At 35.2% G+C, this 19,992-nt stretch overlaps 1 protein-coding gene and 1 pseudogene across 3 annotated transcripts in view; both read left to right on the forward strand.

Moving 5' to 3' along the window:
* The window catches only part of PLCB1 (phospholipase C beta 1), an 891,415-nt gene that overhangs the window by 720,176 nt on the left and 151,247 nt on the right, over positions 1 to 19,992 (forward strand). For all 3 annotated transcript variants that reach the window (XM_072634430.1, XM_072634433.1, XM_072634431.1), the window contains exons 16-20: positions 390 to 486; positions 4,272 to 4,356; positions 11,330 to 11,454; positions 13,440 to 13,594; positions 17,441 to 17,605. In XM_072634430.1, coding sequence (XP_072490531.1) covers positions 390 to 486; positions 4,272 to 4,356; positions 11,330 to 11,454; positions 13,440 to 13,594; positions 17,441 to 17,605 — 627 coding nt within the window. The remainder of the gene's footprint in view (positions 1 to 389; positions 487 to 4,271; positions 4,357 to 11,329; positions 11,455 to 13,439; positions 13,595 to 17,440; positions 17,606 to 19,992) is intronic.
* Positions 4,368 to 11,320, forward strand: LOC140520491 (ribose-5-phosphate isomerase pseudogene; annotated as a pseudogene).

Below are 19,992 nucleotides of genomic sequence, written 5' to 3' on the forward strand. Positions count from 1 at the left end.
CACGGTCAAGAATCCCTGTGTGAGAAACAATAATTTGTGTTGGGATGTTGCCCACTTATCTTTTAAGCTGGAGAATGTGAACTGGATTCCTCAAAAGGAAGTATTTTTCCTGCTCCTCACCCAAAATTAAAGGATAATATCAAATATGTCTACTGAGATCTGCCAGTCTAGGATAGATAGTATTGTGCTATTAAATTTCTAATCTTACTTTAAAGATGATATCTTTCTGTTTCTCACTTCTTCAGGATATTTCTCAGTGATAACTAATACATAGTAAAGGAGGCACCGTTTTTCAGCTAGCAGAAGTAAACGACCCATAAATTTGTAAAAACTGTTCTCTTGTATATAAAACTCCCAAACTTGAATCCTTATTTTATTCCTTGCTCCAGGGCACTGCTGGTAGTGAAGCTATGGCCACAGAAGAGATGTCCAACCTGGTAAACTATATACAACCAGTGAAATTTGAGTCATTTGAGACATCAAAAAGTAAGTTTTTTGATTGATTGTTTGTTCTTAGAGACCGAAGCCCCAATTGTGACCAGTCATGATTATGCTTGAGACACTGGGTAACTGGACCAGCATGTGTTCTACTCAGCATAGTTAACTGCCTGATTTTGGTGATGTTTAGAGATATAACGAATGAGAATGTGGCTAGTCCTGAATAAAATGCAAGGAACAGAGATATCATTAGCAATACATACAGTCAGTGCTATTCAACAAGAACACTTATCAACCTGAAAAACTGTACTGAAAAATATTTGATTAATTTGGTGTCCTCTCTTGCCCTAACAACTTAGAGGGAATCAATGTATGAGCTATCTAATGCACTGGGCAGAAAGTTGCTAACATAGTCCCTGAAAGGTAATTTGTTCTTCCATATCGAAAGTCATGTAATTTGTAATTTGTACAAGCTCTCATTTAGTCATGCCAACTTTTTGCACATTTAAGAGACTCTGCCATCAATCTTCATAGCTTGTTATGTTCTGGAAAAAACAAGTGTATTGACTAGTTATAGATTTAGCAATAACCTTTCTGAGCATGAAAATGCCATCTTTCCTTTCAGAAATGAAGAAGCCATTTTTGTCAGGTTCTCTTTTTCATTTGGCCAAAATGTAAGATAAATGTAGTACCAAAATGTGTTTTTCCCACAGTTTCTCTGACTTTCAGAGTCTCCTATCCCTAATAGACATTGTATCAGTAAAGAGGGAGTCCTGTGACTAAACCAAAACTAAAACTAAAAACTAAAACACTAAAAACATATGGCAGAAATTTATCACCAATACAGCCCACTGATTTTCTCTGTGCCTCATGCTTCACGTACTAGGCCTTGGTACAAAAATACCTCAAACTCCCCAGCTAAGAAATAGCTACATAAGCAGTCACCCAAGAACACTTGAACCTGAAAGGTGTGCTGTACTCCTGTGATGAAGTCCTACCTCTCTTTCTACTCCTTCCTCTAACACTATCAGTCTCTGTACAAACAATGACAACAATCGGTCTCTGATGCTTGCCAGACAAACTTTGCTCAACTTGACTGTTATTTGCTGGCTAAAGAAAGTCCAGCAATGGGACAGGGGTGGTGCACTACACAAGGTTATTTATTGATGGAAACTACTGCTTTCTCTCCACAGCTCCATTACCCTATCTTCTTTCATGTCCTGACATTAATAAAAAATGCTAGGGTGCCAAAAGTTACACTATAAGTCATTACCTCAATTATATTGCTAAATTGCTAAAATTATATTAGTCTAATGGTTCATTTTCTATACCTCTACACTAAATAAAATAACTTGCAAATCAATACATTAGTAAATTTTTTTTATATTTTCAATAATTTATTCAGAAATGTGTCTTGATACAAGCATTGTATATTCCATATGAAAACTCCTAGAGGAGTTACCTTTGTGCTTGTGCGTATTTCATTAGCATTTATAGGAGATAAGCTCATTCATCAATTGAAAGCTCTTCAAAAGGAAGCTAAATATGCTTTTAGCTCTGTCAGAGCCTGGAAACAAATGTAGGTGACAGTTGCCAAATGCCTACCAATATAGCTCTCCTTGTGCTTTTTTGTATTGATTTGTCACTTTGAGAAGAACAATGCACTCCAGAATGCTAGACTTTTAATTGAAGGTCATTCTTCAGATAATTAATCTTGGAGTCTGCATTATATTGGGGCAGGTGCAGAAAGAAGTTATTCTGACTCATACTAAGGTAGTAAAAGCTAATTAAATGCTTTGATATGCCATTACTAATAGGCTGATTTGTAACTATCAAACTATTAGGTTGTTTCCATTGTCCATGACATGAGGTATATCTCTTGGTCTTATTCCTCATATCAGTTCTCCTCCTTTACAATGTTTTCTTTGGTAACATTGTTGGGAAGCCCAGTAGGGAAACAAAGGTTAAAAGTGTGAATAAATTCAAGTAATTTGTCTAACTTGGGAAAGTCTGACATGCCATATAAATGACATCAGGCAACCAAATGTCATGTCTCAGCCCAGATTGTGTTTTTATTTAACAAACTATACTAGATAGACAGTCGTCCTAGGAAATATGTTAGAGAGGAAAGGTCCTTCCCTGTGTCTCCCATATGGACAGACTGTAAAATGTGTTTTACTTTATGAATTCCCATTTTAAAATTAAGCTGATGCACAGAGGGCTTTAGGATGCAGCTAGGTGGTTCAGTGGATAGAGTGCCGGACCTGGAGTTGGGAGTTCAAATCCAGTCTCAGACACTTACTAGCTGTGTGACCCTGCACAAGTCACTTAAGTTGCCTTAATCCAGTGGAGAAGGAAATGGCAAACCATTTCAGCATCTTTGCCAAAAAAATCCCATGGATAGTATGGCCCATAGAGTCATGAAGAATTGGACACAACTGAATGATTAAACAACTAATAGGGCTTCATAAGCTGAATCATAGTACTTAGATTGTTTTTTTAAATATTGTTCCTAGAAACACTGGAGTTAGCTCAGGAAAAAGTAGCATTTATGTTTAAGTTAGAGCTAAGATAATGCCTAGGAGCTGATATGTGTGGGGAGGTGGCGTGGGGAAAGTGACTTATCAAGGGACTAGTTGTGTCCAACTCTTCCTGCCCCCTGCCCCATGTTAGCTAATGAGAAATCTGGTCATTTTAATCAAGCTATAGATTCATCTTGCCAGCGTCTAAAAGAAGGTTTAATTTTCTTTTGATTCAAGGTGTAGTTAGGAACATTTGTAAAGAGGAGCTGTCTGATCAAAGCAATTAAAGAGAAAAGCAATTGTAGGAAGTAGAATGGAAGAAGGGAAAAAATGAGGGTAAATTGAAGAGAAAGTGGTAGGATGGCTCAGTCAACCCTAGTTTAAGGGGGGAATTCTAGGTTGATTTTTCTCCACTAAGAGAGACATTGATCTAAGAGAGAACAAAATAAGGAACAACTGAAGCTGACAGACTGGACAAGGATGTCCAAGAAGAGAAAAGAGGGGCAGATGAGTTCAGTGATGAGATTCTGGAGAAGCAAAGGGAGAGCAAGGGCCATCTGTGTGAGAATTACATATAACTTATGAATTTTGGAGGAACTTCTTTTGGAGGAGGAAGGAGGGAGAAGCAGGTTGGGACGTCTGGATGCATGTTCCTCTGTTTCCTTTTTCTCTCAAATATCTGAATTGTTTCGACAGAGACTCTACTTAGAAATAATTTTACCTGTGTGTAAGAAAGGAGGGCATTTTTAAAAATAGAGTTCCTTTGAAACAATCATTAGACAGAAATTGATTCTGACAATTTGTATTTACATTGGACCTTAAATTAGCCTAACAATAGCCACAGATGGACCATTATGTAAAAATCAGCAAGTATTTTTTGAATATATTGTGATATAATGACTTCTCGCCTCAAAGTTGTAAGTCAGAGCAAAAACCGCGCCACGTGCATGCATGCGCACGTACCCACACACACACACACACACACACACACACATTTGATTAGCAGTCTTCACCAACTGCTAAGTATTAAAATCTCTTTAACTTCTTTAATACCATTAGATACCTCAAAGGCCTATGATTAAAGTATCATTGAAAAGGATATTATAGCAGACAATACCTTAGTTTTGAATACCTTAATTATGAATAAATACTTCTTTGAAAAACACAAATAAATATGAAAATTATACTGGGAAATAATTTCTCTTAAAGTTACATCATGTTTCCTATCAGTTTTATTTATGCAGGAAATTTAAATTATTCCTTTGACTTGTGTTCACTTATCTTTTTCTGTTCTTTTTTCCCTCAATGCAGAAAGAAACAAAAGTTTTGAAATGTCTTCTTTTGTGGAAACCAAAGGACTTGAGCAATTAACAAAGTCTCCAGTAGAATTTGTAGAGTATCCTTTACCCAAAGTCTTTGACTTGATACTACAGAGGTTGTTCATTTGAAATTTATTTATCAAAGAGGGGAGGAGTTGCCTTGGATCACTATTGTATTTGCTGAGAATATGTAAGTCATTCACAATTCTTCATTGTATAGTTTTGCAATTACTGTGTACAACATTTTCCTGTTCTGCTCACTTCATTTTTCATCAGTTCATGTAAGTCTTTCTGAGTTTTTCTGAAATCATCCTGTTAGTCATTTCTTACAGCACAATAATATTCCATTGCCATCATATACCACAGCTTGCTTAACTACTCCTCAATTGATGGGCATCCCCTCCATTTCCAATTCTTAACCAACACAAAAAGAGCTGCTGTAAATATTTTTGTACAAGTAGGTCCTTTTCCCTTTTTTAAATACCTGTGGGTCATAGATCTAGCAGTGATATGGCTGGATCAAAGGATACACACAGTTTTATAGGCCTTTGGGCATAGTTCCAAATTGCTCTCCAGAATGGTAAGATCAGTTCACAATTCCACCATCAGTGTTTTAGTGTCGCAGTTTTCCCACACCCATCCAACATTTATCATTTTCCTTTTTTGTCATATTAATCAATATGATAGGTGTGAGGTGGTACCTAAGAGTTGTTTTAATTTGCATTTCTCTAATCAATAGTGAATCAAAGCATTTTTTATATGACTATAGATGGCTTTAATCTTTGTCTGAAAACTTCCTGTTCATATCCTTTGGCCCTTTGTCAACTGGGGAATGACTTGTATCCTTGTAAATTTGACTCAGTTCTCTATATATTTGAGAAATGAAGTCTGTATCAAAGATTCTTGCTGTAGGGGCAGGGGAACAGGTGCGTGGGAGAGCTGCACCACACAGTGGCCTAGGTCCCTGCTCCGGCACCACGTGGGCTCTGTCCTTTCCAGCCCCATGCTCGCTCCCTCCCCCACCCCCCACTCCCACCTGCACTCACTGCCCCAACCACGTCCAAGACCATGGAAGCCAAGTGTCTGGTCAGCTGTGCTACAATGGAGAATCATGTGAAGAATAATCATGTGCCAGAGATCTGCAGCAGTTTTACCATCGTCCATGCTGTAGAGGATAACCAAAAGAGCTGGACAAGAAATCCTGAACCTTGTATTCCTGCATCCTTTCAGGCCTGGCAGCTAATTCTTCAGAATTGTTTAGCCCTAGGTGACCTGGACTGCCACCTAGAGTTTGATCTTACTATTGACGGTGCTGAAGAAGTAGAAACTGACTTCCATCTCATCAAAGGTTAGGCTGTCTGACTCAGGAGAAGATTGTAGCGGACTGTGCCAAAGTTTTTATCATTATTGCTGATTATAGGAAGGATTTGAAGAACCTCGGTGAAGGGAATTCCCAGTGAAGTCATCCCAATGGCATTTGCCCCTGTGACCAGGGCCCTGTCGCAGAGGTTCAGAGGAGTGCCAAGCTGTGGATGTCCGAAGCACAAGGCTGGCCCTGTGGTGAGATAATGGACATTTTCTGCTGGACTGGAAGTTTGACTAGGTACATAAATAGAATGCAGTGAACAGTGCCATCAAAATGATATCAGGTGCCATGGGCACAGGTCTCTTTATAAGTATGACTTGAAAGAGTCTACTTTGGCATGGAAGATGGTTCAGACCTCAGTGGTCTCTGAGGCACAGAAGCCTGAGAGCCTTTTCCTTAATGACCAGTAAGAGCATGGGGTCTCCTGAAATGTTGTTGAATGCCCCTGTTCTTTTTTTTAAAGAAATAGAGAAGCATATATTTTTTTCTATCTAAAAATACTTATTTAAACAAACAAAAAAAACTTGACTTTTTTATATGAAATACTACCCCAAAAGGACAGTTTTTGAATTCTTGATTTGAGGTTGCTGGTTTCTTATTAAGTTTCCGACTACTGGGTTTGCTGGGGAATCCCAAAATGTCAGCCACTGTGCCAGTCCAGTCTATAAAGGGCCAAGCCAGCAGCCCTTGATGCCTTGCTGGAACCACCGATGATCTTTATGTCTTCATTCTTTGTTGATTGGCTTGTTTTTGAGTTTATACTTTAATAGCCTATAATATGTAGTCACACTTTTATTTCAAGTGTGTGCAGAGCCAAGCGATGCCCTTGACAGTGACGTTCTTGGACAAGCTGTTTTGACCTCAGTACCATCACCCTTGGCCAAGGTCAGGATACTGACTCAAACTGGTAGACACTCAAGCCCTTGGAATGAATTTCCCAGTACAACCTTAATACTGCTGGAAGATCCCTCTCTTGTCAGATTTTTTTTCTGTTGTTGACTTTTGTAGGATTCTTTGTCTGCCTTGCTCACCCTTGAGTTCATTACTTGCACAGTTGGGCATCAGACATCTCCTCTTTACATTTTATGTGTGTTGAAATAAAACAACTTAGTGCCACTTCAAAAAAGAGATTTTTTGCTGTTAAGATTGTTTCCCAACTTTCTGCTTTCCTTCTAATCATGGTTGCATTAGTTTTGTTTGTACACTAACTTCAATTGAATATAAACAAAATTATGTATTTTACATTTCATAATGTTTTCTATCTTGTTGAGTCATAAGTTCTTCCCTTCTTCATAGATCTTTCACGTAGACTATTCTTTTCTCTTCCAATTTGGTCATGTACCCATTTTGACCTTACCTTTGTTTACAGTATAAGATGTTGGTCAACATCTAGTTTGTGCCATATTGTTTTCCAGGTTTCCCAGCAGTTTTTGTCAGATAGTGAATTCTTATTCCAGAGACTGGGGTCTTTGAGTTTATCAAATACTATGTTACTATGATTTACTGTATCTTGTGTATCTAATCTATTCTACTCATCCACTACTGTTTCTTAGCTAGTACTAGATTGATTGATAATTACCATTTTATAATACTATTTGAGATCCAGTATGGCTAGATAGCTTCACATTTTTTCATTGATTCCCTTGATATCCTTCATCTTTTGTCCTTCCAGATGAATTTTTTAAATATTTTGCTAGCTCTTTAAAATAATTTTTGATAGTTTTATTGACAGTTGCTGAATCTAAACAACTATTATTGCATAATTGACTCAATAAGTTTTACTATTAAAATTATGTACTTAATCTGTAAAATCATATAATTCCAGGGTTGAAGAGACATCAAAGGTCACTTAACGGCTTCCTACTGAATTCAGGAAAGCACTTAGTTATTCTTAGAAGCATCATATAAATGGAAGTTAATATTATTATCATTGCTATTACTTGTAAAACAGTTATTACATTCATCTTCTGCATGAATACTTCTAGTAATAGAGAACTTATTCTCTCAGAAGCACCACATTCCATTTTTAGACAGTTATAATTGTCAGAAAGTTATTTCTTATATTGAACTATAATTTCTTGTAATCTCCTTCCTTCTGATGTCTACCTAGTCATTATCATGCTATACTTTATAGCTAAGCAAAATAAATCTAATATGTCTTTCTGGTGGCAGCTATTCAGATATTTTAAGGAAGTCTTCCTGTCCCTTCTCCTTTTACACTAAATTTTCTCTTCTACCAGGAAAGTATCTCTAATTCATAGTATCTTATATTCATAGACTTAGAGTTAGAATCAACCTCGGGTCATTTTACAGATGAGGAAACTGAGGCTGAGGGGTCAAATAATTCACCCAAGGCCATACAGAGAGTAAAATAGTTATTCCAGGATTTGAATTAAGGTCCTCTAAATCCAATTAGGTGGATTCCTAATAGGGTGAGTAAACAAAACCAGAGAATACTTGTTAACAGCTCACTATCATACTTTATAGAGGTCACTAGTGGAGTTCCTCAAGTGTCTCTCCTTGATATTGTGTTACTTTACATTTTTTAAAATTAGACAACTCAGATGAAAGAACAGAAGATGTTTCACTGTAGAAGAACAGACTTTACAGGGACACATAAAGCCTTTCTTCAAATATCTGAAGGATTTCAATACAGAAGAAGGATTCAGCTTATTATAGTTGACCCTTAAGGGTAAAGCTCGAAATAATGGGTAGGAGTTGAGATGAAGATTTAGAATCAATATGAGGAAAAAGATCATAATAACTAGAACTGTTCCAATGTGTATCTGAAGAGCAAGTAGATGCCCCTACCTTCCATTTCAAGCAAAGGTTGGATGACCTCTTGCACTGTAGAGGAGATTTCTGTATAGGTACAGGTTGGACTAGATAGGCTGTGAGGACCTAATTCTGAGATTTTATAATTCTGTGATTCCCAACTCTTAACAAGCATTTTTTAAATGTTAACAACCCTCACAGGCTGGTCCTTTAATAAGGAAATAGAGGAAATAAAAGTTTAATCCTAATTTTGAAATTGGATGTTAATATAATAGAAAAATAATTTCTATTAATTGCTAGAATTATATAGTACTTTAAGATTTCCAGAATGCTTTACATACATTATCTCATTAATCAAGCAGTTAAATACAAGGTAGTTTAAGAATGAGAACACTAACAACTTGAGGGGAGGGATAAAGAAAGACTTTTCAGAGAAGGTGATGCTGCAGCTAAATCTTGAAGAAAGGAAGGAAGGAAGTCGATGAAGATTAAGAGAAACTGCAATCCAAGCATGGTAGGGGAATACATGATGTAAGGTCACACAAATGGAAGATGACCCCTAATGTTGTGATTTCCCTTTGGGGAAAAATACTTAAGACATTTAGTGTCTCCATTAATTATCTTTGGTTACTGAGAGAAATCACTGACCATTAATTTATTGACTATTGGCTAGCCTAATTAATAAATTGATTATTAATTACCCAGAAAAATGTTAATAATCCAGGGACAGCTATCTCCTTGAGCAATCTCTGTGGCCATCCATTTCCACAAAAGTTTTTCTCTGATGCCTTCCTGTGGGAGTGTATATGACACTGAGTTCTGACTTTGGCAAGAGAGTACATGTTAATCTGTTAATGCATTATGACTGCCTACTAAATCAGATGGACTATAAATCTGGTAGAATGAAGGTACTCCCATTGATGAGAACCCTGAACTTTTAGAGTAGTGAAATGTATCCATCTATTTCAAAAATGAATTAGATTCATCAAAAGGCTGCCCCCTAAAAATGAATAACTACTTCTCTTTATCTCTCCTTTGTTACCTAAATTCTTTCTACACTGCTCTTCTTTGTTCAGATCTGTACATCCCCACACATGTTTATCTTGCTATTGCATTGCTGCTTCTATCAAAACCATTTCTTAGAAACCATTATCACATTCCAGTTATAAATCTTAACTTATCAAATGTCTATGATACCTGTAAGATCATAGATAATTGTAGGCATTTCCCTTGGATTATAATTTACACACCAGAGGCATTAATGTACATGTATCTGAGGTCATAATTATTACTTTCAATAAAGAAAACTGGAAAAGGAATTTAGGTTACCAAAAGTGTTTGTGTAATTCAAAGAAACTGTTGCAAGAAGCACAAATTAGAAAAATGAGGCTGCCCATATCATTCTCTTTGTCAATAGTGGTAGAAGTGGGACAATAATAAATTTCTAACAATTCGAGCTATCCAAAACTCTAATGGGCAACATCAGGATGCATGGGGGTCCCAGTTACTGCAAGGCTTTCAGCAAATGTTGGATTACCACAAACCAAGTATTTTGTAGTTGAAATTTTTCTTTAGGTACGAGTTAGACAAGATGACCCTGTGGTCCCTTCCAACTCTGAAATTCTGTGATTTTAAGTAATATCATTTATCTGTCAATAAATAGGTGGCTTTGTTATATTTTATTATACAGTATATCATGCTATTATGTTTTAAGCAAAATGAGTTTTTCAAATCTCACCTTCTAGTTTAACATTTCAATAAACATTCACTGCACAAATCAAATGTGTGAAGTCCTAACTAATTCAGGAATTCATTTGGTTCACTCCTTCACTATCCTATAATATAATGTCCCTTATCTTGAAGCGCTTTAAGAAATGTCTTTTGGAGAATAATACCATGATTCCAGATAAATAAGAAAATATAGAGTTCTAGATCTATAACTAATGAGAATAAAAATCAAAGTATGAAACAAGAGTAGCTTCTATTTGTTAGCTTTCTTATGTTAGGCATTCTCAAATGTGCCATTGTGTTCAGAAGTAGAAATAATGTGGATAGAAAAACATAAGGCAACATAGAAAGCAGAGAGTCACCATGTGGCAGTGTATGAGCATCTCTGCTAAACAGATATTACCGTGAAGTAAATAGAGTTGTAAACAGGAAAATTTAGGTTTGATGTAAAGAAAAACTTCCTAACAATTTTAACTTTCCTAAAGTGAAATTGGTTGCCTTTGGAGGTTGTCTCCGACTGAAGGTCTTTAAGCAAAAGCTAAGTGACCCACTTATTAGGTATATTATAAGATAAGCAGTATAATGAATAAAATGTCCTCTAATGTCCCATCCAACTGATTCTGTGAATCCCTGCATATGATTTGTCAGTTTTCAAAGACTACAGTTCTTTCCATTTGTCATTGCCCCATAGGAATACCATTGATTGTATGATCCATGAAATCAGGATTTGTTTTTTTCTTCCTTCATAACTATGTTCTAAATCCATTTCTTCCCAGAAATCTTAGTCAGTGAATCTCACATGTTTCTGACTACTCCAGCTGTTCCATCAAGACATATGCATGACTTAAGTAAAGCTGCTTAGATGCTCAAATTATATCTGTTTTCTGTGCTCTTATGTGTTTTATGTTTCCCTATTTGTATCTTAAATTCCTTTTTCATTTAGGACTTCTCACAGAATTACAGAATGCACAGTCAATATAATTAATTAATTTTGCAGCAAATATTGTGACAGGACTAGTGGATTGGGAAACAAGAGAAATGGTTTCAAAAGATGATGTTATCTTTGGGCAAGTCATTTAAACACTCTTGGCCTTGATTTACCCATTTGTAAAATGGTAGAATTAGACTAAATGATATTTTAACTCTTGAGACTATGATCCTACTTAACCATCTTCACGTAGATATAATAAAATGCAACTTAGCAGGATTTATCCAAAAGGAACACGTGTGGATTCTTCAAATTACATGCCCCAAGTCTTCTGGAATGCTGGCTGTCAAATGGTAGCTCTTAACTTCCAAACAGTAGGTAAGTAGCACTCTTTCCTTTAGTCTTAAGTCAGAAAAAAAGGTCATTTTTAAAATAAACTACTTTATATGTTAAATAATCTTTTGTGGATTGACCTGGGAACCCAATCAGCATGTATAACTTTGTTGTTGTGGGAATATAAATAATTAACCAATTTGCAAACAAATGTTTGAAATACGTGGATTTATAAATTGGTAGGTCCCTTCAATCCTCATGTTAGTGGAAAGTAGCTATAATGTAGCTAATTTGGAATTGGGGAAAATTTGTCAATTCAATAATACTTTTCAAATGAACAAGTTTTCCATAGAAAATATATCTATTTTTATGAGGGGGAGTCAGTAACTGAGATGAATTTTCATTTTTATGGGCAATGTTTACCTGTAACGTATACATGATAGGGGACAAGTGATCGACTCTATGTCTGTTGAACAGCCTAGCTAAATTCATGAAGGTTAATTACCAAGTTGGCAGCATGAATAATGAATTCTGGAGTCAAAGCAACCCATGATGAACATTTACAAAGATTCTGAAAAGTGGAAATTTTCATTGGTAGAACAAGTACCTCATCTGATCATTTTTTTAAAAAGCATCCTGAATTATTTAAGTAGTTTATGCATTCATGGCATTCTTTTCTTGAATATTAATAATCATCAAAACAAAGATAGCTAGTATTTATACAGTGCTTCAAGGTTTGTAAAAATGCTTTAAGAATATTTAATTTTATCCTCACAACAATCTTGAGAGGTAGGTGTTATTATTATTCCCATTTTATAATTGAACAAACTGAGGCAAACAATTTTTTTTTTTTTTTAAGTAAAAAGGGTCGCACAGCTAGTAAGTATCTGATGCTGGATTTGAACTCGGGTCTTCCTGACTTCAGGTTCAGAACTCAATCTACTGTGCCACTTAATTACCTAAATATAAAGTTGAAAAAAATTTTTTATAAGTTTCTGAAATAAATTATTCTGAAAACACACTTCAGTTAATATTAGTTGCCCTTTTACGTTCATTATTTGAGAGTCCATGTGGCATATTGGGGAGTGCACAGAACTGAGAGTCTGGAAAATCTGGGAAAACATCTTACCTCTAACACTTACTAACTGTGTGAACCTATGCAAAAGTCATCTCACTTCTAAGAAGCTTAGTTTCCTCACCTGTAAGATTAAATAATGGATAGTGTTTGGGCCTCAGCCTTGGGAACCTGGAGGTCTGGATTCAAATCTTCTTCTAGCCCAAATTGGCTATGTAACTCTGGGCAAGTAACTATCTCTCATTATCCTTAACCAATTTTAAGACTATAAATTTCAGATGTTGCAGATCTTCTTTGGTAGATAGAGCTTCTATATCTGCTGTTAAATAAACCAATGAAATCATGGATCTGTGCCTACCATTCCCTCTGAAAAACATCATCTAACCTGCAACATCATCTAACCTCCAACAGGTTGCTTATGACATTCAAGTGAGATAATGATGTCAAGTGATATGCCGTCTTTGTAGGATTCTTTTGCTGTCCACTGTTATTATGTTCATACTAATATCAAAATTAGTTTGAATTTCCAGAGTATATATTGGGATATATAATCCACAGAAAACTGCACAGGAGCATGTTGACCATTGGGAATGGCATAGTTTGGAATTAAAAATTGCCTGTAGATTATGTATGAAGAGAATAAGCTTCAGGGATAAATGGTACATGTTTGATTCCATTAGTAATAGATGATGTGGTAATGGACAAATGATAGTTAAAATACTTGGATAATAATAAAACAATAATTTAAATAAAATAATGATTGTATAATATATAAAACTTAATGACAAAAATATTTGAAATAAAATAATAAAGATTATTCTAAATTACTATAAATTATATATGATTATTATAAAATATGGTACCATTATGTTAATGAACATGAAGTCATATTTCCTTTCTCTCCTGTACCCCTTGAAATGGATTTATATTAACTCTGTCTTTTTTTAATGTTCAGACTTGGCTATGCAATTGAACTTGGGAATGTATGAATACAATGGGAAAAGTGGCTACAGACTAAAGCCAGAATTTATGAGACGACCGGACAAGCATTTTGATCCATTTACTGAAGGTATCGTGGATGGTATAGTAGCCAATACTTTATCTGTTAAGGTATGTAAGTATGGGTTATAAAATCACCTTGCAAAGCACTGCTTTTGGCATGAACAAGAAACTTATGCAATGATAAACTGGTTTCTATCTTACCCTCAACCCAACAAAACAGAGCACAAAAGATACATGGGCAACATATGTGCCAGTCTTTCTCATTTATTTGAATATAGTACAAATAAATGAACTGCAGAAAAACTTATTTAGGAATCTGTAGAGCAGACAATAATACTATGAGTATTAGTCTTTTAAATTATGAATATATTCAGACTTGGGATATAAATGAACAAAATATTCCCTTTGTAATCTTTATTAAAAATGTTGAATAAAAACTGTTCTATTCCTGTATATTTGTACTTTGGGATTTACTAGAGCATCATGGAATATTTAAAGAGAATTGTTAATAGCTTCAAACAAAACTACCACTATATAAAACTAACACTGAAAAATTAATTTCCCGTGCTTTTTAGCATTCTTTCTTTTGCCATTATGATGCTACATAGCTAAGGTGATAAAACTGTAGGAAATAAATTTTGGTATTTAAATTGGGAATACCTTCTTAATACACCCACATGATTTTTTCAGGTTCCTGGATGATATGTTTGGAAATTCCATTTGCATTTTAAAAGTTCAAACTCTTTGCCGTCCCACTGTTCAATTTGAAATGGAAATATAAAAATTAGCTTATTTGTGATGAATGCCAACCTCAGAGCCTTCTAAAGGGCCTAAAGTATTTTGAAGAATTGCACAGGATAGAGCCAAAGGAAAGAAGGTAGTTTGGGATTTTAAATTGCTGTGCATTACCTCAGAAGAAAATCCACACTAGAGCTCTGAGTTCTTTATTCCTATTATAAACAGCATTCCAAACACTCATTACTACACTTAAATATGTTGCACTTATTTTATGTAGTAATAAACTTACAATATTTGTGTTCATGAAATAAAGCAATTTGAATTTATTCTTATATTCACCTTGGTTCTTGATTCACCTATATTCTTAAAATGTTTATACTAGTGTCACTGTTAGTCTTTATTCACTGAAAATACAATGACAGGATAGTGAATAATTTTCTAAGGAAGGAAGAATAGGCTTCATTTAGTTCACTTTATTTGAATGGTTTATATGTTTTCTGTTCCCTATATAAGTATAAAATCTCCAGATAGGGGTTAAAAGCGTTATCACTAAAGAGATTGATTACAAAGTGAATTTAAGGATTTCTAGTTCATTAAGGCTAAAGATTAAAAGAGAGATGGCACACATGATTAGAACTCCCAGTTTATACTCATTCTAGTATGGTGGTTGTTTTAGAGATTATAAAATATTTATTATTTATTCTTAACTTTCTTTATTTTAAAATATTGAATTCCAAATTCTCTCCCTCCCTCCAGCCCCGTTCCCATCTAGTAGGAAGGCAAGCAATGTGATATCTATTATACATGTGAAATGGTGCAAAATGTATTTCCGTATTAGCCATATTTCAACAAAATAAAAACAAGAAAAAAATAAAAAGTGAGAAAACTATACTTCAGTTTGCACTCAGAGTTCATCAGATATTTCTCTGAAGGTGGATAGCATTTCTCATTATGATTCTTTGGAATTGTCTTGGATCATTGTATTGATCAGAGTAGCTAAGTCTTTCACAGTTGATCGTCTTTGCAATATTGCTGTCACTGTGTACAATGATTTCCTAGTTCTGTTCATTGCACTCTGCATCAGTTCATATAGATCTTCCCATATTTTTCTGAAATCATTCCCTCATTGTTTCTTATAGCATACTCCATCACAATTATGTGCCACAATTTGTTCAGCTATTGCCTAATGGATGGACATCCCCTCAATTTCCAATTCTTTACAACAACAAAAAGAATTGCCATAAATATTTTGGTACACATAGGTCCATTTCCCTTTTCTTTTATCTCTTTGGGATACATATCTAGTCCTGGGATTGCTAGGGCAAAGGGGATGCATAGTTTTATTGCTCTTTGGGCTTATTTCCAAATTATTCTCCAGAATGGTTAGACCAGTTCACAACTCCACCAATTGTTCATTAATATACCTATTTTCCCTCAGCCCTTAGGAATTTTTTAATCTAAGTTCATTACATTCCTTATTGCTTTGAATAAATGAAAGTCAGAAGACTCACCCAACCCCATAATGATGTAGAGGTCATTATCAAGGTTATGTAGTAGCTACTCTCTCATCATTGGCCAGAAAGTTAAGTCACATTCAGACTTAAGTGACTTGTACATGTATTTGAGATACTTACAATGACTCAAGTAAATTAGCGCTATGTTATTATTTGTTGTATATGTTGTAGCTAGGATTCCATTCTTAGCCCAAATATGAGTTTGCTTCAGGCCAACTCAAAGGACTGGCAGGTACAGAGAAAACAAACAAATAAAACAACAGTAAAGTCTGAGCTTAAGTAGGTTACATGGGAGCTAGTCAAAACTTTTTATGGTTGCAATTTTATTGTCTTACACTTGATTTTTCTTGATAATTTTATTGTAATTTAAAATATTTTTAAACATGCAGCTAAAGGCTATAAACAAAAATGAGATATGAGATATCATCAAGGTATTGACATTGTTATCAAACCATGACCACTGGGTTCTTAATCAACTGTAATTGGTTGCTTTTGTCCCAAGGAACATTCTCTTCTTTCAACGACTCAACATTTCTGAGTATAACATTTTATATCCAAAATTCAGTGCTAGCAAATATTCACCATAGCAAATGGTCATTGACAAATATGTATGATTTCAGAGAACGTAAAATGAAACATACAGTCCATGAGAGAGTAATGATGAATTTAGGGTACATGATGATACATATATCCTGTATATGCAATAATTGAGGGAATTTGTCTTCATTGATTATGCATAATTGTTTCAAAGAATTTCTTTTTCTTTTCTTTTTTTAATGGATTATAAATGGAAAAAGAAAAAATAGGTTTCTGTTATTTTTTTTTAATAGAGAGATTCAGAGGGCAATACTCTAGATGTGAATTCTTGCATGCTCTTTCAGATAAAGTCACTATATTGTTGGATTCATTTAGCTTTTACTTTGCTATAAGAGATCTCTTAAGGAGTGGGGAAAAATCTGTAAATGTATATGATGTATAAACAAAATATATTAATAATTTTTTCAAGGACAACTAATGAACCCTAGAAAACACACATATTTACATGCAAATACTAAGTGTATTCTCTGCATATAACTCTATTCTAAAGATTTACTATTTGTGAGCTTATTAAGGCCTTGTCCTAAGAAGTATTATCACATCATAAGAAAGGATTTGAGGAGCTAGGGTACAACATATGTGACTTGAGAATTCAAACATGATTACAAAATGCTAACCTTTATAATTTATGGAAATCCAATGCAAAGCTGAGCTTCTTTCTTTAAAAAGTGAAATTATGAGCATAGGAATTGAAGTGCAAAATCAGCAGAATTTATTATTTCTTGTTCTCTTTGCTGGGGAACTAACTATTAGTCTCTAGAAAACTTTCCAAATATAATTCTGATGATACAAATAGTTTGGGCTGGCACAAGGTAGTTCAGAGTTCAAGCTCCAAAGGCAATATTAGGTATCAATTTCCCGTCTTGTCAAAGTACTCATACCCTTCTCATATAACTTTCTCTTACACAATTACTAGCTCAGACTTCAAGTCTTGTTCAACATTAATGCTTGTCCCAAAACCTTGTATTGATTTGGTTTCAGGGAAAATCATCATTTCATGGAATTTCTCAACTTCTGGGCATGACTTTTCAGCATCCAGAGCCTTAGAGGACATCTGTATCTTGTCACCAAATAGGCACAACAAATTTTTTTCTTTCTCTTCTAGATCATTTCAGGTCAGTTTCTTTCTGACAAAAAAGTTGGGACTTACGTAGAAATAGATATGTTTGGCTTACCTGTGGACACCAGGAGAAAAGCCTTTAAAACCAAGACATCTCAAGGAAATGCTGTAAATCCAGTCTGGGAAGAAGAACCCATAGTGTTCAAGAAGGTTAGTTTAGGTTTTGTTTTTATTTTATCCTAAAAATAGCTTACTAAGAACCTTAGTGGGATCTCTTTGACCTGTTTATGAAACACAATGAAAAGTGCTTTTTTGTTTGTTGTTGAGGGCAATTGGGTGGCATAGTGGATTGAGTGCCAGGTATGGAGTTAGGAAGACTCAACTTCTTGAATGCAAAGCTGGCCTCAGATACCTGTGACCCTGGGCAAGTCACTTTATCCCATTTGTCTCCGTTTCCTTATCTGGAAAAGGAAACAGCAAGCCACTCCAGTGTCTTTACCAAGAAATCACCAAATGGGGTCATGAAGAGTCAGACACACAACTGACAACAACTGTACACATAGCTAGTAAGTGTGAACTACTAGCTATGAACTCAGGTCTTCCTGAGTCCAGCCTCAGTACTCTATATATTGTGCCACTACCAGCATAATCTGTTAATTTGTATGTTTTGGTTATGACAAAAAACTGGAAATTATGAGAAGATAAGAACCCTGGAACTATGGGAGCAACTTAGGCTAGTAGGGAAAAAAGTAAGGAAAATCTGAGTTCACTTTCTGCTTTTGTCAAAGACTAGCTGTGTGACCATGGTCAGCTCTACCAGGCTATAAATTACAGAGGAGAATTAGATTTCAGGGAAAAAAAGGAGTTTCCCTATGCTGTTAAAATGACAATTTCTGAATAAAAATAAAAATAAGGTCCCTAGAAGAGGTTAGCATGGCCCTTTTAAAAGGAGGTTAATTAAAATCAAAACCTTAGAGCCTATTAATTATATTAATAGCTCACTTTTATATAATGCTTTAGAATTCGAATACATTATCTCATTGATCCTCACATCAACCCTGTGAGGTAGATGTTACTGTTATCCTCATTTTATAGATGAGGAAACTGAGGTTCAGAGGGGAGTTATTTTCATGAATTCACACAGCTAGCAAGAGAGGCAGTATCTAGTAGCACCTCATTTGACTGGATTCTGCTTTGACAGCTACAGAAGGTCACTTAGGGATTAGATTCTTCAAGCTACATCTGTTATTGGTCAAATAGCATTTCAAAAGGCTAATATCTGCTCAGCCAAGTGAAGTCTTTATTTTAATATGCTTATATTGTGCAATTAGAGATTAAATCTGTAAAAGATGAGTGAATTTCCTGCTTATCTAACCAATTTTCCCATGAGCCCAAAGCATCTATAGAAGTTGCTACTTTGGGGAAGAAATCCTTTGATGTAGTTCCTCAAAAATTTGTTAGAAAACTGTTTCTACTCCACTAAACTCCAAAGTCAGCTCTGAAAATTGTATCTGATGGGTTTTTCCCACCATTTCTAGTTGGCAACAAGACTTGTTGATTATTCGGTAAGAAGGCAACAACTTCTCCCATCCATTCTCTTCTCTATATTCACATATCTACCGCCCTAGTTCAACCTTACATCACCTTTCACCTGGACTACTACAATAGCCCCCTAGTCAGTCACCCACTCCCTGTAACTGCCAAAACCCTATTCCTAAAATTCAAGCCTGACCATGTCATGTTTAATAAACTCCATTTGCTCCCTATAAGCCTAGGATCAAATCATATATATATATATATATATATATATATATATATATATATATATATATATATATATATATATATATATATATGGAGAGAGAGGGAGAGAGAGAGAATTTAAAGTTCCCAACTACCCACTTCCACACCTTTGTACAGTCTGTCTCCCTACCCTCCATTTCTGCAGTGTATTCCTTCCTCATTTCCATCTTTTAAACTCTCTACTTTCCTTTATCAGCTCTTCTACAGCCTCCTACATGAGGTCTAGTTCTCCCAACTGTTAGTGATTCCTATTCCAAACTACCTTGTATTTATTTGGTACATATGTATTTTGCATATATGCATACATGCTGTACATGTTGTCTCTCCCTATAGAATTTAATTCCCTAGAGGCTAGGGACTGTTTAATTTTTGCACTTAGGTACTCTATATAGTGCCTAGAACATAACAGCCATTAATAAATACTTTTTGATTAGTTGATTAATTTTAGGGAGCCTATTGTTGGCTTACACATTTCTGCCCTTGTCCCTTGTCCCTGCCCTTGACCTTGTCCCTGCCATGGGCTCTATTTCTCTAATAAATGGAAGCCAGGATGGGTGTTCTAAAAATTATTGCAAAAAGAAACAAAGATTCCCATGAGAGCCAGATAAGACAAAACAGCATAGTGAAGCACCCAGCACCCCCAGCAACTCATGCGTTCAAATTTCAGCTTATCATAATATTTCCCCAGAAAACTTATTTTCAGTTGTCACTCACTGTAAAACAACTGACTGGAGTAGGAGAAATGTTTGGCAGGTTTCCTCAGCATCAGGGTGCCCTTTCTGATCATCAAGGAA

Source organism: Notamacropus eugenii, chromosome 1 (genome assembly GCF_028372415.1).
Source record: "Notamacropus eugenii isolate mMacEug1 chromosome 1, mMacEug1.pri_v2, whole genome shotgun sequence".
Lineage (NCBI taxonomy): Eukaryota > Metazoa > Chordata > Mammalia > Diprotodontia > Macropodidae > Notamacropus > Notamacropus eugenii.